Here is a 26,924-nt window from a genome sequence, read left to right on the forward strand (position 1 = left end):
AGGGCATGTAGTGATAGGACAATGCTTAATAATTTTAAACTGAAAGCACGTAGATTCAGATTAGATATGAGGAAGAAATTCTTTACTCTGAGGGTGTGAGGCACTGTAACAGGTTGCCCAGAGAGGTTGCGGATGCCCCATCCCTGGAGGTATTCAGGATTAGGCTGGATGGGGTTTTGAGCAACCTGATCTAGTGGAAGGTGCCCCTTCCTGTGGCAAAGGGGTTCGAACTAGCTGGTCTTTAAGGTCCCTTCCAACCCAAACCACTCTCTGATTCCGTGATTCCCATCAGGGATCAGTGCACATGAACATTTGCACACAGCAGATGTTAAGCTGCAGCAGAGGTTAAGGGAAGGCAAAAGGAAATTTCCAAAGCAAAATTTTTGGAATATGAGAAACTGAAAATTCTCTGGCCCAGGGGAGTACTTTTGTTTTGGATCTGCCTCCCCTCTCCCTTTTTCTGATCCCTTTCAATGGCTTAGTTCAGCAGGGCATTTAAGCATGTTGACAGTGAGAACACACAGCTCAATGGGATTCTTCTATGACTGATGTTAGAAGAGTGGCCGAGCTGCTTTTCTGGATCTGGCCCTAAATTCTTAGAAGGTTGTCACTAAAGTGACACACTGGGACCCCACCAGGTTGTGTCACCTTGCACAGGAAGCAACTAGTGTGGGCAGGCAGACATACGTGGTGCTGACCCATGATGTGCAACACAGCCACTGTGGTTGCTCCAACCCGCACTGTGCTGTTCCCATTTGTCATGCTGCAAAATGAGGCTCACTTGGACAGCTTAATAAATGGGAAACATTGGGAACATCTCACAGAGAAGAAAACAGGATCGCACTTGATTCATCACAACAAGCCTGTCCTGAGTGCCCTAATCGCATCTTTGATGCTTCAAAGTAAATTCACATTTCCCTCCAGATTTTGTTTTGGGAAATGTTTCTGTGCAGAACCTCATCTTCTCATTCAATTTTCTTAGTATTTTCTCTTCTTGCAAAGGCACACAGGAGTGTAAGCGTACAAATCCACCTCAAACCCCTGACAGAACACGTGTCCACTCAGTAACATACAGGGAGAATGAGACAAAGGTCTTACATCAGCCATTTGGATTTCCTCAGGATCCAAACGTGGATGGCTTGGCCCATTTGCAAGGCTCCTGTTCTGATGGGCAGGGCACATATTCTGTCGTAAATGATTATGCATCTGTTTTCTTTGTTTCCTTTAAAAAGGAAAGGAAAAAATCTATTAGGTTTATCTCATGGGGTCCTCTGCCTCCAGGTTTTTCTGGAGGAAGCAGATGATAAAGGAGGCAACAACCAGGTATTGATTCACCTCTTGACACACTTGATATTTCAGTGGTATTTATGGAAAGCTGCAAATATTCAAAATTAGTCACCTTAGGTGCTTTTTCAAAGAAATGTGAATGTTTGCTACTATGGCTGCTTCAGAGAACGGGGTCCACAGTCTCCTTGTTGCAAAACAAGGCGCAGCACAATGCAGTGGAGGCAGAGGAAGCATGGGACTAGGAGCAGAAGAGAAAAGTGGGGAGAAGGGAAAGGGGAAGCCGGTCCTGGCTTGGTCTTGGTGGCGAGGCACTTGCACTGTCCTGCATTAAGCATGATGTGGGACAGCCTCCCCATGTCTCTGGGAGGACATTCACTTCACAAGTCTCCCTGTCTCCTGGGGGAATAGAAAGTGAACCCAAACCCACTCAAGGTCCAGGTGGGGAAACAGGTGCTGTCCAGGCAGGGAAGGCTGACCGTAGAAGAGGTTCCCAAGTCTTTCGCTCAATCTTTATTGCCTTAAAAGTCCCTGATATGTAAACAACTGAGACCACAGCTCCTGGGCCACAGCCCAGCTTTCTTCATCTGTCAGGTGATAAGCTGTTGGCTCAGGGAACAACTTCTCCCAGTCACACACCATCACCTGGCTTCACAATGTGATGCTGAACCAGGGGACAAGGAAGAGGTCCCAGGAAAACGTCCTGCCTGGGCACAGAATGATAGATGGCTTTATTGGCCTTCTTCATAAGACCTCACTGGGAATGCCACAGCACAGCACCACTTTAAAAATAGCATTGGGTGAACAGCACGAAAGTGTGAAGCACCGACTCGACTGCTCAGTAACCTCTCACCACTTTTTGTCTGTTAACCACGCATACTCACTTGGTTTTACAGTAAGCTACCACACAGACGATGCCCACAACAAGCAAGGCAACACAGATTCCCGTGATGGTTAAAACTCTCTTCTGATAGAGCTCTTCTGCTTCTGCAAATGGAGAGAAAGAAACCAGTTATAAACAGGCTCCAGCATCACGGATGCATCTGGCTGCACAGGAACCAGCACTGCGTGAGGGCAAGATGGAGAGCAGGGCTCAGTCGGATCTCCTATCAGTCCACTGCCCATCTCTGATAGCTGCCCGAAGCTGAGACAGGCTGGCCCAATCTTACTCACCCCTCAAGAGATCTTCAGTCCTTTTGTCTCTCTGTACCTTCGCCCTCTCTTGCTCAGTAGCTCACCCCTTCTGCACTCAAGCACGCTTCTTGCTTTCTCTTCTTTTCCCGCAGAATAACTTGGTGACTAATCTCAAAAAGCCCCATGAATCTACTTTCCCTTCCAGCAGATCCCCCCTTCTTGGCAACTTAATAGTCTAACAAGGACGACCCCAAGCATCCCCCACTCACCACGTACACACATAGCCCTGTGATGTTCTCATCACAGGCCCTCTGCTCTGATGGACTCAGAATGCCTTTTCCTTGCAGCGGCTGCATGCCCTGGAGCTCAGCAATGCATTAGAAACCACCAAGCAACAGGCCCCAAAGCATGTAGGTGCTGGAAGGGACATCCTAAAACACTCAAAAAGCAGAATGAAGATGGAAAAGTGATAGTGCATTAGACAAAGGAAAGGGAGTGGGGTAATTAAAATACAGTAACCAATTACAGTTATGGCTTTTTAATGAGACCTAAGAAGTGATTAATTCCATTGCACCAGGTAACTCAGATGCACACACAAAAGTCAAGGCTGCTGCCTCTCCCAAGTATTACCATTTGTCATGGACTGCCATTCAAACCAGAAAAATCAGTCACTTGCATCAAAACCCAGACCATGCTGGAAGTCAGGTAGTTCATTCAAATAAGTCAAAGCTCCAAGAAAATGGTAGGGTGTCACCTGCAGTGCTACTGAACTACACCTAGGCAGCAATTGTATATCAAGGACCCCTCTCCCTCTGTACCTATACCAGGGCAGATGCTCTTCTCAGCAACATCCACCTATCTCCACTGAGATCAGAAAAGGCCATTTGGTTCTCCATCTGAATGACTGAGAAGGATTCAGTCCACAGCTGCCATGAGACTTGTATTTCAGCATCTATGACCAATGTGCTTGTGATCCCATACTGTGAGTTAATTGTAAAGCCATTGGGGTGTGTCTTCTTTAATATTAATTGAAATATTTTTTAATATAGATCAGGCAATAAACCTCATGCCATGGTTGCTATGCTCAGTGTGTTTCACCAGGCTACACTAATTACTTTCAATGGACTATAAAATATTCCCAGTGCTACCAAACCAATGAAATACATGACCAGAAGAGAAATGTGTCTGATTTTAGGTACCAGCATTGACTCTCAGGAATAGACTCCAACAAAAAGAAAAAAGGTGGAAGTAACAAAACATTGTAGATAACGTAATATTTAGATTACTATCAGCTTGCCTTTTTAGAAAGGAAAATTATTTTTGGAAGAAAAAAGTGCTGGGAGAAATGTTTCTCTCTGTCTAGCTCTTAACTTGTGAATGACAAATTGCTAAACTAGAGGCAGTGAATAACCATCCTGACATGAAGATGCAAAACATCATCATTAGTGCTTGCTTCATGTCTCTGTTGCAAAGCTGCAGTTTGAAGAAGTAAATTTCCATCCCTCTCATTTGTGCCCTGGCCTTTGGCTTCAGGAGGCTCTCAGAGCACTCACCGGTGGAGTTGCTGAAAAAGCAAAGTCCCACCAAGCACAAGAGAAGCAGGCAGCTGAGATTCTCCCAGACTCCAGCTCCATAGCCACTGTAAGACAGGAACAGCAGGTCAGGTGTCTGACTGAAAGTTATCGAGCTGTATCTGTTTTACCAGCCAGCTGCACCTCTTCAGAGCCAGAGCCTGTATGGCCTGGGACCTGCTCATGCACAGGAGCTTGGGTGTTGGCTGACCTGGTGTTCCTTGCTTCTTACTACAAGGAGCCAGGTGGAGCTGGCTAGGGGAAGGAATTCACCGTGGGGTGAAATATTTGCTTCAGCTATGTATTTCCACTGCAGGTGCCCTATTCCAGGCATCAGCAACCATGGCAGACAAGTTTTCTTGCTCTTGTACAGCTTTGGGATCTGGATTCCAGCTGTACAACTATTTCCTTCCATCAGGAAATTCAGACATTTTATCAGAATCAAGTAGGATCATGTCCTGATTATAGACAGCACTGGGCAAAAATTTTGCTGCTACCCAGCTGTATTTCTTTATGATTTACCAAAAAAAGGGTGGGAAGGAGGCCTTTTTTCACCATAGACCCATCCATGAAGCCAATTGTTTTCAAGGATTCTTCATAAGCTACTGTTTTTGCTACAAACTGCATTTTATTTATTTATTTATTTTAAAGTATGAATTTCCTTTGAATCACGGAAGGAGAGGAAGAAAGACAGCAAAACCATCAAAATTATTATTTTTTTTTTTTACCCCATTAGCTATATGACCAAATTTTTCACTCAAGGCCCAAATCCCAGCCTCTGTTGAGGTAATCATGATAAGTATGGAACCCTGTCTCTGGCACTTCCACCTGAATTACAGGGGGAATGGTTCAGTTCATCAGAAATGCAGAATCACGTGCTCAGTCTTGAACTGACAGTTCTGCTCTGCTATGTGAAACACTGAAGTCAGAGTCTGTGCATCAGTCACTACTGTAAAACTAAAAATTAAACAACCTGCTTATAGTAATTTATCTTGGCTCCTAACACCTTATTAATGTTGATGCTTGGTAACAGAGTATCTTCATGCTGCATAAAATCATTTTGCCAGAAACAGAAAGAAAACAGGAGGAAGCATTCTACACTTCTGTGTTTGAGAAGTTAAGATCCTGGAGCAGGACTTGTCCATTTGTGTCTGTACGCTCTACAAACACCATGTCTTCATCAGTAGCATTGTCACTCTACAGCAGCAAACACTGTGAACAAACCATGTTGTGCCACATAGTGCTGACAGAATCACAGTCCAGCCATGGGTGTCACAGCAACACATGAAAGTGAAAGACGAATGACAGAGAAGAGACGACTGCAGACTGGGAACAGGATGTGTGGCGGTTCTGTGATGACATTGAGAATGGATGAGGAAAAGGACAAAAGTCAACAAAAAAGGGATGTCAAAAATCCTTAATTTTAAAGTTTATTTAAGTGTATTGGTATTAGCAGCACCGCTTTCTCTGAAACACTTGACCATGAAATGCACTCATTTTCAACAGCAGGAACAAGCTGCTGGGGATACATACCAAACCCAGTGGGTAAGGCATGCAAAAACCAGCAGAGACAGATTTCTCCAGATTCAGTTAGTGCATGTCTCTCCACCTCAGGAACCCAATAAGATAATTTAACATCCACAAGTGAAAGACTGGTGTCCCCATACATGTTTCAAATCGAATTGAAGTTATCTTCATGTGAAGATCTGCTCTGGATGGCATTGCTGGGCCAGTGTTTTTAAATTGAGCAATAAAGACAAATCTGTCTGTTCTCACCTGACCAACCCCTTCTGCACTCAGCTTGTGCACTCAAGGGAAACCTAGCCCCAAGGATTTGATTTCTCAGGTGCTTACTCTATAGATATCTGATACATTTCTGAAAACAGACTAAGGAGAAAGGAGGAAAAATATGATTATAAGCAACTGGGCAGGAGCAGGCAGTTGCCCAAAGGGGATATTTTTAAGAGCTTGCAAGTTACTGCAGTGTTTTTCCACACTTGAGCTTGCCACCATGAAGCTCAGCATTACACCCTCTCCTCTCATGGGAGACTGCTGATTTCCCAGGCTTATTGTCTTTAAAATAACTCAGCTCATGTCACCTTCCAAGGGACAATTTCCTCCCAGTCAAGCACAGAAAGAAGCAGCCTTTGGGAGCAGGAATGGCAAAACCATCCTGATGCTTCCTAGGATCCAGTGGACCATAGCACATTGAGAATGACAATGCAATAAAAGTCCTTATCTTCCTAAAACTTGCCTTCCCATTCCTGGAACACCTGTTCATTCCCAAGCGGTGCCTGCTGGCAACCCTTACGATTGTCATGAACTCCTGCCTTTCGGTTAAATATACAAAAGCATGTAGAATGAGGAGACATATGGCAATTGTAACATCCCAGTCACGCCACACACACCAGGCTGCTGCTTGAAACAAAGAAAAAAGTGCTGCTAAAAATACACGTGCATTTTTATAGTTTTACATTTAGACTTTGAGCTTTACTTTTTTTTTTTTTTTTTTTTTTTAATCCAAACATCTATCTTGGCGCCAGGGAAACGAACAGAACAGCTGATTTTTTAATCATCCCATTAAAGCCATAAATATAATATGGGCAGCTCTTAATGGCTTCTGATTAATAAATGAATGGTTGTTCCATACCCTTTAATTCAAATCCAAGATGCTCTGCCAATGCAGAAAGAAGACAAGGAAGAGAAAGAGAAAAAGAAAAACAGGTCTGTCAGAGATCTCTAATATACATACACACACACTGTGCAGTTACAGCAAGTTAGTTTTTCTGTAGGCTCAGCAGCGGTTACACAGAACACAGTGTATGCTTCAGAGCATTTTAATTTCCCACCAGAGCTTATATCTTATGTAAAGAAAGACCCAAACAAATTGCAGTGGAAGTTAATTATGAATTCTTTTAGTTAATTATGAATTCTTTTGAGATGAGCCATGTTTGTTAGTACCTGATATGGAATTTACAGTTTAGGCAGGAAAAAAAAAAAAAAAAAAAAAAAAAAAAAAAAAAAAAGTACACTTGTTCTGAAACAACTCCTGACTCCAGACAGGCCAAAACACATAACGACTGCATGAACCTGGTAAAACCATTCATTTGCTTTCTACAGGCAGAATGTGCCCTGCACAGTTTCACGTGCCCCTCTGCCTGGGGGCTTGTGCACCAAAGAAGCGTGTGTGGCAGACAGATGTGTAGGCACTTGCACAGGGCCCTCAGGCCTGCAAGCACAATTCTTCTGCCCATGACCTCAAGTCTGGTCTCGGATGCACAATGTCATCTGGCAGCATTGCCTGTAAAATCTCCTGGTATCACATAAATTGTGTGAGTACTGTTCTTTGCAGTACAGATTTGCAGTTGTACCACTGATACTGCAAGTGATTAGTTGCCTGGGCAAAGGTAATGAATCCCTTGCAGATCTAAAAGTGCAAATTGCACTGGAAGTTTCCCTCAAGTCTGTGATCTTTCAAATTTCATTTTTGCTGTGGTTCTGCATTTTTAGAAACAGCAAGCATGCCAAAAAAAATAAAAATTAAAAAAAAAAAAAAAGAGCACAAACTGGAGTATCTGCTTTCAGATTCAAATTCATTACAAATAAGATTACAGTTTATCTTGAAGAGATAATGCTAAGCAAAGTTGAGTTTGCCTAATGAATCAACAATGTTGTTGTCCAACACAGGCAACAGTTTTGCTGAAAAAGTCCTTTTCAGTTCTGAATTGCAAAACTTTTCCCAGTACTGGCCTCACCTAAAGACAGTTTTTTCCCACATAAATATTAAAAATCTTCATTCATACTTATCATTGTACATTAAAGTGTGTTCTCCTGTTCCAAGTCATCATATGAACAAGATTATTTTCAACTTGGAGATGTCCAAATTGATTTGCTATATTTTCCAAAAGAACTTTTTGCTGCACAGAAATACTGGTTTCCTTTTGCAATGCTGTTCAAAATCTGTGTGTGTAGGGGAAATTAGCACTAACAGTTGTGGAACATGTAAACACTTTCCAACTAAAGCAGGTTCTTCTCTTCAAATCAATGCTAATGTTGGGTTCTTTTTTTTTTGGGGGGGGGGGGTGGGGGAAGATTCTTAATTTTATGTAATTTAAAGGCCACAAAACCTGGATGCTCTCTGCTTCACATCTCACATTTGTGCAAAAGGAATGGCAAACTCTACCATGCATATCACAGTGAGTTTGTACAAGTTCCAGGAATATGTACACAATGTGGTGGGCAGCAGAGAACTGGACACATTACATTTGTCATAAACCTTCTGGTTATCACATTGAAACTTGACCTTTTCCTAAAGCACGCTACCATTATGAAAGCTGTTTTCACCTGACACTGTGACAAATGCATGTAGAGATGCATTACACTTCATCCATATATCTACACTATTGATCTGTTTGATGGCAACACACAGCCTATACTGACACATTTTCTCCCTGATCTAGGATTTGCTGTAACATTTACACCTACAAATGGATGCAATTCAGACCATTCTCATGTTTTTTTTTTTTTTTTTTTTTTTTCAAACTCGGAAATGTCTATGCAAACAGAGTTGGTAGGCAAGACCTGAAGAAATTTAGCCTTCCCATTGTCTTCCCTCACCTTAGAACTGTAAGTTCTTTTTGCTCCCCAGCCCCTGGAGCAGATACAGACTGCTGGCTTGTTGGATCTTAGCCACAAGTTTCCTAATCAGCAAAGAAACCATGCAACTATACAGCAGCTAAAATGCATGTGCCTGACTCTGCCTACAAACCCACCAGTGGCTTTGCACGTACAGGAAGCCATACCCCAACGTGTACTCCTGCATCTGAAGTCCATAGCTACTCAACACTTTACCATCATTTCAAGCTTTTTCATAATCTCGTCTATTGATTCTTTCCCTCCTGAGTGTCACTTTGACAACACAGTTCAGGCATACAGTGGAATTGTAAAAACTCAGCCTCTCTTTTGATATGCAAATTGACAAGGCTGCACACTGACTTCCAGCAGAAAATTCCTTTTGATGACAAGTCAACTTGCTTCATAAAGCAGAGGAATTACTGGAGGCATACTAGTATCTCCTGACATTCTCATATCATTTTTTTCCTAAGTTGCTTCTCTATTATCACTAATGACCATAATAGCAAAATAGTTGTTTGACGGTATGCAGAAAAATTGTTCCAGCACAATAAGCATCCAAGGTGATGTGCCAGCCAGTTGTAGATACAGGCATTGCTTCTGTTTCACCCACAACTGAATATATCCAAAAGGAAGCCTTCTCTCCTTTCCCTGCTCAGGAGCTCCTCCCAGCCTGGGCATTAAGCAGGTATTGCCTTCTGGGCTGGGACAATGAAGGAGGAAACACTTTAATAGTATTCTGGGTTTTGGAAGGTTTGCCTGTTCTTTAAAGAAGAGACTATTCAAAATTATTCAACATGTTACAATCCAGAGGCTAACACGATGACCCCAGCTCCAGAAAAAAACATTGCTTCAAAGTGTAATTTTCTGCATTCAGCAGAGGGGTATCATCTTCATGAACATGGCATACCATACAGTGCATGCCTATTGTATATTAACAATATTCCACTTGGGAACAAACATGTTTGAGAAAACATTTCTCCTAGAGACACAAATTTATTTTGGTCTGGAGCAAAACTATTTCTGATGGCATTCCATGTCTGAAGGAGGCCTCCTTTGCTTTTTAAGAGGTTGATTAGGAAAAGTAATACATCTTCAAAAGCTTTGAGTCCTATTTGCTGATAATGGAGAAGGTGTTCTGTGTGATGTGCTACACCTGTACTGTGTCCTGCAACAATTCAATTAATCTGCATCTCATGAAGCCTGTCAGTAACAGAGTGGCTGTCTGGCACACTTGGCTGCTGGGGATTCCCAGAAACTATCAGATGACAGTCCCTTCTGCAGACATTAGCTGTACATAGGGAAGCATGAGGTCTAGGCTAGTCTAGCAGCTCCTCCAGAAGGCAAGTCACTCCATCCTAACAGGAGTTGTTGCAATAGGGAAGTGTATTGCATTCCAGCTTTGTGGCAGAGGGAATCAATATAGGCAGAGGCTAGCATGCAAATCACAGTAAGACAGTTCTGAGATGGTTGCTCTAGGCTGAGGAAATGGGCATACTATTTTTCTCATATCATTTATCTTTGTTTGTACTCAAACATGTTCCTTGATCATGGCAAGTAGCTAGGACTGAGCACCTCAAACCACAGTGAGATTTCCCAAAATATCTGAATATTCCCAAAATATCTGAACTGGGGGCAATTTTTTGGAAAATCTTGTTCCAGTTGTACCTGCCGAACCTTTCTGGAAATATTGGTCTTAAGATAGAACTCATTCTTCCTTAAGCAGCTGTTAGTGTTAAGGAAACAGTATCTACTATCCACTTAGATGCATTACTTTGCAGTATTTATATTATTCCTTGTATATAAAAGCTAAGCTGGGCTCTTCTGTGTTGATCCCAAAAGAGACCAAACTAGTAGTCTGTAAATGTTCAAATACCAAACTACTGTACATATAAAAGTGTCTGTCCAACAGAGAAAGTTGGCAAGCATGGGAGAGCTGGAGAAGGGAAAATATATGAGAGATGACAAAAATGCTTCATTTCATGCTCTTTGTCTCATCTGAAATGTATGTGTGTGTAATTCAGGTTGGATCCAATCATCCAGATTGGTGCTACTCAGCTGTTCTAAGTAGAGCTTGCTGAGGCAGCAGGTGATGCATGGACCTTGCACTGGTTTCTCCCAAGGGAAAAAATTCAGCTGAAGTGGATTGAAAGAAAAACCCAGTTGGATTTAGGTGCTACAAATAGCGCATGTACTCTGTTGACCCACTGCCTATTGTTAAGTCACAAATTCTGTGCTGGATTTTTTTCTCATTGTTGGACAGAAGAGCTATACCGACTTGATGCATCGTGACTTTGGGACTACATTATGTTCTAAAGTTTCACCTCCTTTAAAAGATGAACAGACAAAACAACATAAACTAAAATATCTTTATGGAAGTAACAATTCAAGACAAGATAGGTCTCACTGTGTTGAAGATTTCTAAGATGATTAAGAAGGATAAGGGCTTTGCAAATGGCTGTGAAAACTGGGCCTGTGCTAACATGGACTTCAAGTAGCCTAAGAATGCTATTAAGATGTTTAGCTATTGTGTACATTATGCCCCCCAAAACATGCCTGGGTCCCCAGAGGACTATGTGAGTCACATTGCATGCTCCAAGGTGTGAAACAAAGTGGAGAAATAACATCTGAGGACCACAAAGAGACTATCAATAATAAATTGTACTGATGAGCAATACTTGGACTGCACCATGACCTAGGCTTTCTCCAGGGGACATGAGGGAGCAATGTCCCATGACACTGGGGACAAAGGACACTGTGTGTGAGTTAAGGACTGGGCATTGAGTGAGCTCTCTGAGTAGTCTGTGAGCTTTCCATAAACCGCACAACCTTTTTGCTTGTCCAGTACTGTATGAATAAAAATAAATGGGTAGGCCTCAGGAGTCCAGAAATGTAACAACAGTGAATTGGCGAGCTTCTGTGGATTAGCTCGTAATTAACTTTAGGAGGTCCCCAGGGATAACCTGCACTGCAGTCCAGGAGAGAGAAATAACCCTGTTATGATAAACCACAAATGCCCTGTAATTACCCAGCCAAACCACAGCATAGTCATTACATTAATTAAATGGTCAGCAGCTATTGTGTTATTAAAGGGAAGCTGCACAATGTCTGTGGAATTTAAAATGCTGCTAAATATTGTTTTAGGGCTCAGATGAGTAAGAGAATGAGCAGGAAACAGAAAGGTAGGTTACAAAAAAAAAAAAAAAAAAGTATTTTTCTATTTATCATTCTCATATTGCAATCAGCAGGTAGGAAATTACTCATGAATGAATGAACAGAGGAGCTGAAATTCAGATTTAGACCTTCTATTAGAAGCTCTATTCTATTAGATCCTAGAAGAGCCTGAAGTGGTATGTTCATCCACCTACTCAAGGGGACATTTCACCTCTGTATGGGGAGGCAATGAGAGAAGAAAATGTCCAAACAGCTCCTGTCAAAAGGATCGCTCATATATTTGTGTGATCACCAACACTCCTCCAGCTGCAGCTTGGTGACTTCAGAGCAAGTTAAACTATACCTAAGAAAAGAAGCCTCCCACCCAATAGATACACTGCTCTGATTCAACACCAGCTTAGCTGGCAGCTTTGGAGCTAATTTGTGTGCTGCTGTATGAACATGTGATTCTGTTCCCAGGCCAGATGCTGTAGCTTGCACTTCAGGTCAATGGCCTGAAGCTGAGAAATGTACAAAGGGGACAATGGGGATGAGACAGCCTGGTACAGACACAGCAAGTAGTAACAGTTCACAGTTTTCTGGCTGGAAGCGCTCTATGAAAGTAACTTCCTTAGAGAAGAATGACTGATGGGAAGAGTCAGATGTCTGATTTACAGGAAATGTTTTATGGCAGCTCAGAAATTATGCTGCTGAAGTCATTACACAAATCACACCTAGTGCAGTGGATGGTTAAGAACACATAGTGGTTCTCATTCAGGAAATTCCCATTTTTGTCATCTATTCCTGGAAGGAATCTGTAATACCTATACAAGGGAAATGTCCTGCCACAAAGCAAACTGATCAGGAGCTAGACCCACCCAAAAAAGCTTTTGATGGCTTCAACAAGGGATCCCTGGGGGACATATAAATCTGGGAACTCAGGATACACCTTCATATCAGCAGTCACTGAAAGCAGAAATGACAAGATAGTCTGTGACTGCAAGACACTGTTTTTTCAGATCAAGCTTTTCTCTTCCATGTTTTCAGCTGACTACACTGAGTACCATGCAACAAGTGTAGCTGTCTTCCTCCTCTTAGGAAGCCTGCTCTCAGCGGACAGCAGAAAATGCTGATCTTCCCTTCCAAAGCAGACTAGTGGGAAGATTCCAACCATGAATTAAAATTAATTTTGTAAAGAAACAAAGAATGAAATACAGGGTAAAAATGGAGAACATGTTAAATTACATCAGCTGCTGGCTCTGTTCTAGGATGTTTACTGGCAGACTACAGACTTCAGCTTTTATTTGAAAAAAATGGAAAATAGAAAATGAAAACATTTGAATGGGATGACATTTTTCCTCTAGATCAGTGACAATGACTTTGGGAGATGAATAAATAGCAACATTAAGATGTAATTTTAGATTTCACAGACAAGAGATAGTCACAGACACTGAACTGTATCCCAAATTTCTAATTTTTTTCCCACAAATCTCAGGCAGAAATAATTCAAATGTGCAGACTTAGGAAAGGTGTAAATGTTACTGTTGGAGATTATGGTGTTTAACTTTCAGTATATCAGCTCCTTCTGGAATGAAATAGCTGCTGATGTGTTTTTTGAAACCTTTACATCTAGCCAGCACAAAGCCTGGAAATTTACTAGTCCAGCAGTGTTTCACAAAGACCTGAGAAACTTCTTGAGAAAATATAGGGCTAGGCTAGGTCTTGGTTTCATGTATAACAGGCAGCTATGAAATTCAGGTGCCAGCACGGTTTTTAAAAAAGGCATGTTTCTTGAAAGAAAGGGTGATTTTGGAAAAGCTACAAGTTCTGGAAAGAGCTGCAGTACACAGTTGTGTATGAAGCTGGCCCAGGAGATCTTTATTAGAAAGACTTACTGACTTGTGTGTGATACTGCTGAAATTCACCCACATATGCAAGGAGAGATGGAAATCTGACTGCAAAGGCAAAGATCACAACCCCAGGAGGTTCTCTGAGAGGTGATACTACAAAGGAAGAAAAAATGAAAAAGAGAATATCTAAGTAGATCAAAAGGTTTTATTAAGTAAGTGTAGTGTAAGTGTGAGGACTCTCAAAGATTGTTCAAGATTGTTTTTGAGGGAAGCTGTATACTGAACAGCACCAACAAGAAAGAAATGGAAAAAGATATGTTCCTAGTTCCCTTAAAAATTGAAACAGGCTGGTACCACAGGCAGCATTTTGCCACTGGCTGAGGCAGTTTCAAGGTCCTCTGAATTAAAAGTAAGGCCAGAGAAGAGCATATTTATGCACTTCAGTAGACTTCAGAGCCACTTTTAAGGATGTTCCAATGCAGGAAAATCACCATGCAAATCCAGCTACTGTCCAAGAAAAGAGTCTTCTTGCACTGAATGTTCAATCACTTCAGGAATTGCTCTGTTGCCAGCAGAAGCTGGACAATCACATCAGAAAGCAGAACTTTGGTCCCAAGTTCAGAGCTGTCAATTTTAGAGTAGATTTCACAATCAATCGGCTTGCAAAACGGTCACTGGGAGCTAATACTATGGACTCAATAAAACTGTGGTTCAACAGTATGACGTGTTAAATTCTAGTTCTCACTAGTGCAAGGACAGCTAGACAGAGACACACGTGACTGTGAACATACTATACAGAGACTGTGGTAGAGACATCTGACAGCTAAATTAATGAGTTTGTGCTCATCACCCTCAGCACCTCTGAAGGATTAGACGTCTCAGCCTGATGCCAGCACTAGTGTTAGGTTAGCTTAATTCTCATACTTGGGTGCCAAACACTCGATAGTGACTAGGAAGGTAGCCTGGAGCACAAATTTGGATTCAAACCTCCAGCAAAGATGTCTAAAAGCTCCCTCAAGAAATAATGAGGGTCTGGCTGCACTATTGTTGCAAAGAAGGGAGCAGTGAGAACAGTGGGTCTGACGAAGAGTCCATTATGTGAACTCAGGTTGCCAGCATGGCTGGTTACTCCTTGACTGTACATTGCATTCCCAGTGGCAAAAGTCAAGGAGGATTTCTGGTTTTGTACATTCTGTAGTAACAGGCTCCCAGCCCTCTGGCTTTATCAAAGATACATCACAAGCACAAGATCTAACTCCTGAAACTAGCATATGATATGACTTTACCTTCTCATCACTGTATGTACATATACACCTTATGTACAGTGCAGGATATCTATTAATTATATCTGCAACTATGATTGTATGCAGACACAGAAATATGCAGAGTTTGATATGAAAAATATTTTAGTAAGATGATTTAATAACTCACAGCCCATGGAAATAATTCTTTGTGTTCTCATCTACCAGGGTATTCCTCTCTTTTATACTGTAATTGCATACAGCCACTGTCCATTTTGTTCACTGCCATTAATTCTCTTTCAATCTAAAATAAAATTGCTTAAATATTTCCTTAATGTTCCTCAGTTATGTTTTATAGCCTCTAAAAGGCTTTCCTCCAACAGGTTATTTAAAGCCTAAACAACATCATTTTCCAACACTGTCCTGTCAGCCAATTCATTATGTGTGGATGGAGGAGTGTGCACAGGGATCCAGTGAGATCAGTGGAATTTCATACAGACATAAGGGATCTAACCAGACTTCAGGCAGCATCAGAGCATTTATTTTTTCTTCTCAGGTATGTACCTTTCACCTTTTTTAATCTCAGTGAATGTGCAATTCTTTTCTCTGACATCTCTCCTTCCTTGTTTCTTCTGGTGGATTTTCTGTTTTTATCAACGTGACAAAGCCATCTGCCATACTGTCGTAGAACTGACCTATGATAAACAGGATAAAGCTTTTGAGTTTCCCCATTAGACTTTGCCCATACTTACTGGATGTGTGATTACTATGTGTCAGTGTCTGAAAAGCCTGTATTTGTGCTGCTGTAGCTTAGCAGGTTACTGCCCATCCACAGCTGATGGTAACCAACTGCCTATGCATACTTAGCCACTGCTGTGCAAAATAAATGTGTTGGCTTAGACCTCCTTAGGGTATGATTCTTGCTGGAAAACAGACCATCAGGGAGGCTGAAATTAATGCAGGCTTAGTACAAAGGCAGGCTGAGATAGCTGACACAGTGAGGTACCACAGCTCTGCTCAGAAGTGGTACCTTGCTTGGCCAGAGCAATGTTTTCTGTTTGCATGATGCATCCATTTTGTTAGTTAAGTAGCTGCTCTATCATGCTTATCTCTCTTTTTTCTTTTTTTTTTTTCTCTTTTCTGCAGTGTCTCAATACGTTTCCCATTACATCTGCATGACAGTGCAAGCAAAATAAAATGCAAACTCCTTACAAGCAGATAGTAACCAACAACAGAGATTCTTGCCTGAATTCTGGTGTTGCAAATTTCTACAAAAGGCAAACGTTATTCATCCAAATAAGGGCTGAGTCAGGACAGACTGGGATGTCCCCAAGCTAGCCCAATAATACAATTCCTAGTGAGTTCCTCTGTACCAATCTGTTAGAAAATAGTAACAGTGTGAGCATGACATAAAAAAAAAAAAAAGTGCCATTTTTAACAACTTCAAGCACTGGGTATATACCCAGCATATGTCTGACAGTAGATATTTGGTCATATGATTGTAACAGCAACTTAGAGAATATCACTTGCAAGAAAAACAATCTAAATATATCTTTCATCTTCATAATTACAGTACTCTAGTAGGTATTTCTGATAGTCAAAGAAACCTCCAAAGCAACCTGCCAAACAGACAATGAGAGCCTGAGCCCCTGCTGAACATAGGGAATTATTCCTGAGCAAAACCTGAGTAGTGGTTCAAACTGGAGAGATAGGAAGGTGCTCCCAAAAGGAAGATGCACAACATCTGTGATGCTGGGAAGAAGGCAACCATCTCTACTTCTGGCCCAAATTCAGAAAACTATCTGCTGCATCCTTTCAGAACCTGCATCCTTCAATTTAGTTTACTTTGCAGAGGTTCTCCCTCAGACCTGGGATATACCTGCTGACAATTATAGTGTAATAATTATATTAAAGAGCCAGAAGCCTCCCATCTAGGCCTGAAAACCTAAAACATCCCAAATACATTTATTACAACACCAGGGTAGGTGTCATTATTTACTGTTTAAGTATCTGTCAAGTGCTGGCAATGTTCTCAAAATAATAATCAGGTCAGAGCTCTTTTATTTCCAGTGGAAATGACTGAAACTCATTTAAAGTATTTCAGCTGTTGACCTGTCAGAACCCATACATGATGAAGTACAGAGTGAATTATAGAGCAACAGCAACTTCCAATGTGACCTAATTATCATTTAAAGTAGAAAGTAAGCATTCATGCAATCCAGACTCGAGTGAAATGTGTTTTCTATTTGAAAGAATGGCAAGTTCAGTGCATTCTTTGCTGCAGTGTAGCTGCTACATATATTACCCAACTGTGACCTGAAAGTGAAAACAGCTATAAACACATATGAATCATCTTAGATTATTTTTATCCTAGTTCAGATAAGTGACCTGGATTGTTAAACTGTTTTTACCTTACTATTCCATGGTTAGACCAGAACTGAGATAAGGAAATGTGTCAGTTGGCATTGTTCATTCAACACATGAATAAAATTTAAAGAAATCTCATTCCCATAAATTCTGAGGGCTGAGGAAAAAAATCATGCTGTTTACTTTTGCCATTGCAGTTCATTAAAAAAGCACTTTTCCAAAATAAAACTAATTTTCACCCATTTTTGTTTTGCAGCATGATAGCAATAGCGTCTGAACATGTTGGATGCCACATCATGAGACACCCTACAAACCAACTTCATGGGTGAGCATCCCATTGCTGTCTGCAGCAGGAGTCCCTGACACTGTGGGATCCAAAATAGAAGAGAAACCTTTTTGCATCAGGTTAAAGATCAAAACAGAACATTATCTTTAGACATTTTAAAAAGATCTACTTTGATGTTTTAGTCTGAAAAAAATAAATCAATTGAGGTTTCAACTTTGGAAGACAATTTGGAACAAAAGGCAATGTAAAAACACCAAGCTGTCCCAAGGGCCTCAAAGCCCATCTGCATCTTGTCTCTATACTCTGCAGAAGAGAGTTTAATGCAAGCCTTTGCCAGCTATTAGCATGTGCTAATGAGACTCTTGCTATTGCCAGTTCAGGACAAGGACTGAAGGATTTCTTAAAGAGTGGTAAGAGAGGGGACACTGGCAATCAAGGAGGTATCATGGAGAGGCCTTTCTCCTCTGGTTCCCAGTACTTGGAGCCTCTTCTGTGGCTCCTTTTAAAAACTCTCTTTTAAAAAACACCATTTGTGGTGGTCCAAATGGTCAGCATGGAGGCGGGGTGTACACAGATAGTCACTGTGTTGTAACTGCAGGCTAAGTGCTGCACTTTCTTTCAGGTCAGACCTTATCCACACAAGGATCCCACTGGTGCTAGGACACAGTCTGAACAGAGACCTAGCAAAAGTTAGCTGCCTTGAACAAAATAAGCAAATGACACTTGTAAGTGAGGCATCTCTGGAGACCCACAGTACATGGGAACTGAGAACTAGACACTGGGAAGCACTAAGTTCAGGAGTTGTAGGGTACTTACATCCACTGCATACAAGGTCAAGGGATCAGTCACTGCAGTTAACACAACCCCATATGCAAGGCTGTCTGACCTACTAGGAGATATGGGAACATCTCTGTCTCCAGGATGGATACAGTCAGAGATGCCTAGTCAGCAGATTTTGTTTGCATGCTGTGTTGCACTGCAGGGAGGGGAGCCCTGAGACCATGGCAGGCTCCAGCATGACCTCTGGCTCCAGGCATGAACCATGGGCTCTATCCAGACCTCTGGGCATGCTCCAGGCCAGCCTCTGACAATCTCACCTGAACAGCAATTGATGCTTGGTTTAGCTTCAAGTAACAAAACCACAACCTCAGTGCAAGGGAAATTTCATAACAGCCTTCACTGTGTTTTCCTCAGTTGGTACAGAGAGACTCACACACCCAACTTGCAAGAGTCACAGGAAAAATACAGATCTCTTGCACCGCACCACATAGTCCATGGTGAGACAGCAATGCTAGCAGATACAGCTTATTGCAGACTGTTCTCACACAGCACACCACATAACCTTGTGCCGTATTTGTATTTTGCACGAAAAGAGCAAGCAACATTAAATTCAATCAGAAATGAAAGCAGATCCCATTCTAATGAATGGGGAGATAGCAAGAGCCCTGATTCTCCTCTTGGCGACAATCGCAGCTCCTCTTAAGGCCAAGCAGAGCTGGGAGTGCACAAGACAGGAAGAGGGCTCTTGGAGAACAGAAGAACCTGCTTTAAGGACATGACACAGAGCTACAATAACAAGGGAGAGAGAGAAGTAGAAAGAGACATACTGGAGAAGCTGACCATTGCGAAATGCTGACACCGGTCTCCTGTGAATTCGATCGGACACCTACCGGAAGAAAGAAAACCAGAAAGAAAGAAACAAGATAGCAAAATGACACCCAAACAGAGTGAACCGAGGCCCCTCCTGATCCCTTTCACAACTCCTATCTGTCTGCTTTCAGCCTGCACCCTTACCTGCATCCCTAAGCCCTAGCCCAAAGCTGACACCAAGAGCCATCCCTGACTAGACCACTCTACATCCACCGCTGTGCCCAGGAGGTTTTAAGTAGTGTGGTGCATTTTTTGTCTTCAAACATACTTTGCTTAGGATCTGGCATGTACAATCGCAAAGGCAGTTTCTCCAAACATCTCTGTCCGAAGAATCCATTTGGACATCTGGAGGGGAAAAGGGGAGAAATCACAGAACATGTCTGGCACCATTCTTGAGGCTAAGGTCAGAAATAAAAAGTGCATTGTGATGAATGGAAAAAATAAATGCTTCACGCGCATATTTACTCTCTGCTTTGCTTTAACCTCTAACATTAGCATTGCAGCTTTATCTTAGGCCTGGGTCATCAAGCCGCCAGCTAAACCCCTCCTTTCCTCCTCTGCCTGCCTCCTTCCTTCTCGCCTGCTAGAAGCACCAGCTGGCCAGAAGACTGAGATGGGCTGCACCCTATTTTCAGAGATTCTCCTTGAAGCCACTATCTAGACAAGACTGGCAAGCAGCATCACAGAGCGGTGAGCAGCTGCTCAGGCGACAGCAAGCATGGTGTATGGCAAGCATCTTCATATTATTACCCCCAGAAGTACTCACAGGATGTTCCAGGGAGAATGGCTATGTTGCGGTTAGAGAGGAAGCATGTGCAGAATCTCTGTGTTAACAGAGAGAAAGGGACAGAGAAGAAAGCTGAGCTGGAACAGGTCTCATGCGCTGCCCAGCTGTGCTGCCCATGCTCTTGCAGGCCAGGCTATCCCATTCATAGAATCATAAAATCATAGAGTCAATAAGGTTGGAAAAGACCTCCAAGATCATCTGGTCCAACCATCCATGATGGATGGGCCAGGATGTGCTAGCTCAGGGGGCACCAGTTGTATGACCCTGATGCTGTAGTGCCCTGGGGACAAGGGCCACAGGGCAGGTGCACAGGTCACAAGTGAGGTCCCTGCAGCAGCTCCAAGTCAAGTGGGACTCAGGGGGTGTGGGAGCATGGGCAGGGTGTGGTGGGAGCTGCTGAGCTATGCACAGGTGCAGCAACACCCACGTGCTCTGCATCCTGACCTGCCACAGCTGCGAGTGAACCGGGAAGCATTGGGAACTCATTAGTGGGTGGTCAAACATTTCTTCCCCTGGTGCTGATCTCTCTCCCTTACCTCACTGCTTTTATCATGACCTTCTTGGATAGTTCATCAAAGTTATGCCTATCTTTCTTCAAGTCTCATCTCTACCCACCTGTACTGAAACTCCCTCCCTCTCTCCTGACCAAACTCTCCCTCCCCTGAGCTTAATAGGGTTTTATCATTAATAGCTAGAGTTTTAACATGTTTTCCAACTTCCTGGAATAAGCTGTGTTGCAGGTCCTGTATCCTGTACATGTCAGACCTTCCTCGCTCTCAGCTACCACCCACAAGAGTGCTCTGTCCCTGTCCCTCATCTAGGCCTCAGTGCTTGACAGGCACCAGCTGGTTGATAAAGAAGAGACCAAAAGACACTTCAGCAGAAAAGATGAGGTCCAGAGGCCTCAACTTGAGTCCGATGGCTTAGCTGCCTGCCAATCCACTGTGAAGGATAGCAAACAGCCAGAGCAGCCTTGGCGCTGCGCCAGATGATTGATCCCAACCTGCACATACAGATGGATGGAGCAAGGAAAGCCCAGGTCCACATGAAGGTCCTGGCCTGACCCAGGAGATCTGACCTAATCCTGTCTCCCAAATGGACGCTGATGCCTGCTCCCACTCTGTGACACAGCAAAGGAGAGGAGGAAGCGACGTTTTGAATTCTATGGTGTTTGATATGATCAAAGCTTTGTAGTTCAAAAGCATGTTGGCAGATTAGTTCTGTGTTGTTGCTTAAGGGCTGTGGTAGCATTTGTTCTTGCCAGATTTATGTTTAGATGGCACATTACGGATATGCAACGTCAATGGCAGTAAAAAAAAGCCAAGAGAGTTGAATTTCTGCTTCTCTCTACTTAAGTGAACACGGGCAGGGTTTTTAAGCAGCTGTGTAGTTCCCTTGTGGAACGGAGGTAGAAATCAGAAAAGTCTTCCTCACTGATTATGTCCAGAAAACTTTCATTTTTAATAGTTCTCCCTCATCATGGACATACACTGATCTGGGCTAAAAGGTAGGAATCACAACATGTGAGGGAGTGCTAAGGGCTCTCAGCACCCACGTCAGCTTTACAGACCAAGGGTACACAAGCAGAGGCAACAGGTGGCTGGCCACAAGGCAGGCCAGAGCATGAAGATCTCTTGGCTCCAACAAATGTCGTGACTGGCACCATTCCCCCAGTGCACAGAGGTCTATTCCCTGCCTGGAGACCTGGACACTTCTTGGGAAAGCCTGAGGCATCTGCTGATACACTGATACATCACTGTCACAGACTCCTAGAGGAGGTCATCCTTCTGCTGACAACCTGCTGGTACTCCAGAGGTAGCTTGAGCTCAGGCTGAATGATGGATGCCTGCAAGGGACCTACAGATACACACCTGAATCTAGCACGATCCAAGGAGCAGAAGCAATAGCTAATAAAATGCTGTATGATCTTCCCATCCAATCTACTGTCCTTTTCCACTTCTTCACATCCACCACTCTAACGTATCTTTCCTCTAAAGAATAAATTTCCCAGTTCTAAAATGCAGAATGTCCCATGTCCATGGGAGATTTCACTGGCTATCCCTCTCACAGAAGAAAGCTTTAAAAGGGTCTGCATGACTGAAGTGTTTTTGGCACATGATTTCTTGCTGGTTCTGACTGCAATTTTGGTACATCTGCACTAAGTAAATCTGGTGCACCCTCTATTTATAACTAGCTTTGTTTTCTGTGCTACTCTACGCTTGGTTCTTAAGAACTGTGCTAACACTTCCATGTGGGAGTGTGCTGGCCTATTTGCATATCCCAACCTGCTCAAGGGAAACTTAAGGGCATGGTTCTGCATGAGGATTCATTGCAGTCCCTTGCTGTACACAAGTTCCTCAGTGTCCAAGCCATTCTTGAAACTGGAAATTTGACTCCCTGGTCAGGCAAGTATCTTTGAAAAAAAAATCACCTTTTTTTCTCATGGTCATCTTGGAGTATAGGAAATAGAAACATACCAGTAATATCATTTCAATGCCAGGGTACCCAGACAGCTCCCAAGAAAAGGGGGCCCAAAGGTTACCATCAAACATGAGGCCTCTTGACCTTTCTTGTAATGAAGAAGAGGAAGCTGGTGCTGGAAGTAGAGTGAAGAAGCCCTGTTGGCAATCAAAGATGCAGCTGGATGATGCACTCACAAGGACAGCCCTGGTGAATCATGACTTTAAAAGCTTTTAAAAGCTTGCATGGAGTTTGAACAAAGCACCCAAAACAGATGGTGTCTTCTGAATCCTTTTTTAAGTTTATTCACCATCATGGACAGTCATGAACTTATTGAGTCTTCAAGGACATCCAGTTTAACTTACAACGTTCTACCCATTTGTCTGGGATCTGAGGCTTCAGCTCAGGTGTATGTTGTGAGCACCCCCAAATGGCTTCCAGGGTACTGATGAATGAGGCAAATGCCCTACGCACCTAAGAAAATGGACACGTTGTCTGAAAGGACCTAAAACTGTCCCAGGCACAGATCTGCAAGATGTCAGTCATGTCTGGAACTTGAATGTGACTGAAGCTGCACACCATTAAGGGAAGACTCAAAATCATGTGAAAACTGATGGAGGGAAATAAAACCAAGGAAAAGAGATTGGTAAGAAGTGAAAAAGCAAAACGGAAACGTGTCAAAGTGGCTTTGATGCTGTGACAGCTACCATATAACAAATCCTTAGATCTCTGCTGTCAGCCTAGCGTGGGAGGGAGAACTTTCTAGATGGAAGACAGTAGATAAGAGTCTTCTCCCTGTCTAGTACAGCTCAGGCTTTACATCTTTAGTTGTTAGTGAATCAGCACTGGAAAAAGTGATAGAAAAGAAGCCCTGAACATGAGCACCTTTTGTCACCTCCCAGGCTGTCAAGACACTGTGCTTCTCAAGCAATCACATGCAGAAGGTGTGCTTTGTGAGACTGCTCAGAAGCCACAAGTGCTGTTTTCTCTTCCCTGGGTCCTGATTCCTCAGAAGCATGGATGCTGGCAGCAACGGTTACCAGGAAAACTTTGAAAGTATGCACTGCCCATGGAACCATTTTGTCTCATACTCCTAGACTGGTAAAGATGAAGATTTGTTCTTTATTACTATGTCTCCATCTGTGACTTCTAGGAATTTCTGACATGAATGGCACATGACTCTCCTCTTCTGGACAGGAAGAGGAAATGGAAGAAACTTCTGCATGCAGAACCTGCTGCCTGTATCACAGGCCTGTGAGCAGCTCTTCTTCAGCAGCTAAGCATATGACCTGACAGTTAAGGCTTCCTAAGGCCAAGAGTCATGAGATGGTCTTTCATCGCGGCATCCTTTTTCCTGCACATCTGACCCTAGCCAAGTGATTTTGCCTGTCTATCCCAGCAGAATGGATGTTAAATTGTTCCTCCAAATGTTACCTTTGGATTCCCTGGTCTGCTCACTGGCCTCAGAGGCCCAACGTGTCTCTCCTCAAAGGCTACAGAAAGTGGACAAAGCTGTATTCATAGCAACAGCCTTGGGGAAGTGCAAGGCTGCACGAACCTTTCAAAGACAGCAACTTGCCCCTCACCAATGTGGACAATACCCAAGACTGCCCTTGCTTGACTCCACCCCTCTGTGCCTAACTAATTGCATGAGATTTAAAAACAAATACAATTTTCCACTTGCCATATACAAAAATTTTCTACTTGCAAATCTATCAACAAAACTGGTCAGAGATTTTTCTATTTAGCTTCTGTTGTTCCTGAAAAACGTCCAATGAACTTAGTCAGTTTTGACCAGTTCCTTGAAATTTATTTTTTTTCCCCCACATTTCAAAAATATTCCTAAAGTTCTGCTCTTGGGCTCTGGATGAATTTCAGTTAAATATTTACACTGTAAAAGAAATGTAATGAGATGATCAGCCAAATAAAGCATCTTGAAAACTACAAACCAAAATTGTTTAAATGATCCATTGCTATGTTTTTTGCAGAGCAAACTTATTTATGAAAATTGAAAAACGTTGACGTTTTACCTTGAATCAGGGCAGAGAAATAATTATTGTTATTTTTTAAATTATTTATTAATAGTATTATTATAATAATATTCCTGATGGAAGCAAAACAATTTCTGCCCAGCTGTTGACCTAAATCTTGCAAATGTTGGCCCACTTCCTCCAGATCTTAAAGTATGCCAAAATCAGTAGCTTTCATAATGCAATCCATGCTACAGAAGAATGTAAACAAGCAGGTGCTTCAAAATAACAAGATAAGGAAAAGCTGCAGCAGAAGAACACAATGCACTGGTAAAAGGAAATGGAGAAATGTTTCAAGCATGTTGCTTATTTGTGCAAAGGGCTGAAAAAGAAGACAGTTCTGTCATTGTCCCCTGACCAGTCCCAGATGATCAGGCTCTTGGAGAGCCACAAAAGGCTGGACTCCACAAAACCACTAATGATAAGTAAAGAAAGAAACCAGCATAAATGTAGAGTCCTTATCCAGAGCAGCTAATCAAGGCATGTTTGCTCTATAGTAGAGTCCAAATCACAAGGACATCCACTTCTAGCCTCAGTGAAGACAACAGCCCAGCTCCAACTGAGCTGTGGGAGCAAAGTGGGATCTGCACTGTTGTCTTCACTGAGTCTCACTGTTACAGGATCAGCTTCCACACTCAGATGATTCTCCAGGGTTTGCTACATGTGCATTAAAAGGGATTGAACTGGATGCATAGAAGGACCACTTGAACACAAAAAAGGTAACTCATCTCGAAACTCTATCACAGCATGTGAAACCCGATGACTAGTCCTGGCTGGTTCAGAAGATTTGGAATAGGAGATAGAGATTTTCACCCCTAGCTCAACACTGTGAGCTCTTCATTTAACATGTGATTTTGTTAAATATAGACAATCTAAACCCAGAAAGTCAGCATCTGTAAACACTACAGCCTGACTCTTGTGAGCACAACTTGTACTACCAGATGGGAGAGGGTTGCTCTATAAAGCTTTCAGTCTTCTGATCCCATGCAATTTAGGAAGATCCTGGCCCAGAGTATCAGCCACTTCAACTACATCAAACACACAAAAGAGCCATGAAGCACCCTGAAGCACCTCTAAGTAAGCAGAGGAGGGCTGTGCAGCAGTGATCCTTGGCTTTGTTTCTTTGTTTGGCTGAGAAGACCCCAACTGCAGATGACCTGTGCCAAGACCTAACTAGGAAGAGTTTTTAATTTCTTCTGTAATATACACTCTAGCACAACCCAATGGGGCCTGGCACCCAGTGACAAAAGATTAGAGCAGACTCAAACTGCTCTAAGTTTTATGAAGAACGCAATGGGTTCCAGGATGGAGCAGGCCCAAGTTCAGAGGCTGCTAACCTTCCCAAGCACTAAGTTCAGCTGGACACAACAAATCAGTCATCTCTATTTTATGTTCCAGCCCAGTTCAAGGCCTTGAGACTTGCCTGTGTGCATTCCTTCTGCAGGCACTGGAATCTTCCCTGCTCTGTTTTATGCAGTTTCCTTACTGTTATGGTAAGAAACCAGTCCAACTTCTAAAGCATCTCTGAGCAATATGGTCTGGAGAAAGGTTAGGAAAGTTTTACTGACAGCAAGAGCCTGGGTTCTTTAATTTTCTAGGGCTGTTGAGTCAATTCTGTATGTGTGTGACTCAGTAGTTTTCTGGGTTAACAGTGAAAGTTTGTAGAATATCTGAGGCAGATCAGACTTCTCCCATTTAACCTCCAGGTGGTCTGTTTGCAGAGTAAGGATAACAGCACAGATTGTATCATATTCAGTTTTCCTTTGACTCTAGCATGTATAGAACTTACTTCAAATTAAGGACTAATTTATGCAAGCACGCAATCCAAAACAGACATACTTTTTGGAACAGCTCCAGATCTGTTCTGGGCTGTTCCCTAGTTAAGAAACTGCATCCTCCAAGGTCTAGATGAAGTATATTGAAAAGGGAGAGAGGAGGTGAGTTTGCAGGAAAAAGCTGAGCTGCTGTTTGCTCTCCAGAACTTACAAGACTGAGAGGAATATATTTCTGGGAAGCCCATTAAAAACAATACTAAAAGGCTGGCTGCCAATTTAGGCAATATCTATAACAACACAAGTACGAGCCACTTCAGGAAATGAAAATATTTGAAAATCCAGCTGCTCTTTTTGCTCCAGAGTGCCAGACATAACATAGAAAGGATCTCCTATGCTCATGGACAGTTGCAAACAATGAAATCCACTTCTGATTACAGGATGATGGAGTTAACAAGAACTCTTTAAAATTTTGTCTTCTGATACCTGGTACTTAAAAGGTGTTGAAAAGGCTGGCAGCACAATGCTGGTGCCAGGCATGCTGGAATCTCCTTAGAACTTGGTCAAGGAAGACTGCAAGGTGGCACACAGTGCCAGAAGACCCCCAAGGTACTGCTGACTCTAATCAGAATAGCAAAGCAGGAACAGTGTCCAGATAGAGCTCAGGATGCTCATGTGGCTGTTGTTTGATCTCTCACTCCAAGGCA

At 42.6% G+C, this 26,924-nt stretch overlaps 1 protein-coding gene across 4 annotated transcripts in view; it reads right to left on the bottom strand.

The window, feature by feature from the left end:
* Positions 1–26,924, bottom strand: part of NRG2 (neuregulin 2) — a gene marked incomplete at its 5' end in the record, with an annotated part of 177,219 nt that overhangs the window by 6,890 nt on the left and 143,405 nt on the right. For 3 of the 4 annotated variants that reach the window (XM_082771876.1, XM_082771875.1, XM_082771877.1), the window contains 3 exons: positions 1,099–1,222; positions 2,169–2,271; positions 19,437–19,513. In XM_082771876.1, coding sequence (XP_082628002.1) covers positions 1,099–1,222; positions 2,169–2,271; positions 19,437–19,513 — 304 coding nt within the window. Of the gene's footprint in view, positions 1–1,098; positions 1,223–2,168; positions 2,272–6,639; positions 6,664–19,125; positions 19,185–19,436; positions 19,514–26,924 lie in introns of all 4 variants that reach the window. The other variant, XM_082771874.1, reaches the window with a different exon arrangement.

The sequence above is a fragment of the Aythya marila genome, assembly GCF_965140915.1.
Source record: "Aythya marila genome assembly, chromosome: 14".
Classification (NCBI taxonomy): domain Eukaryota; kingdom Metazoa; phylum Chordata; class Aves; order Anseriformes; family Anatidae; genus Aythya; species Aythya marila.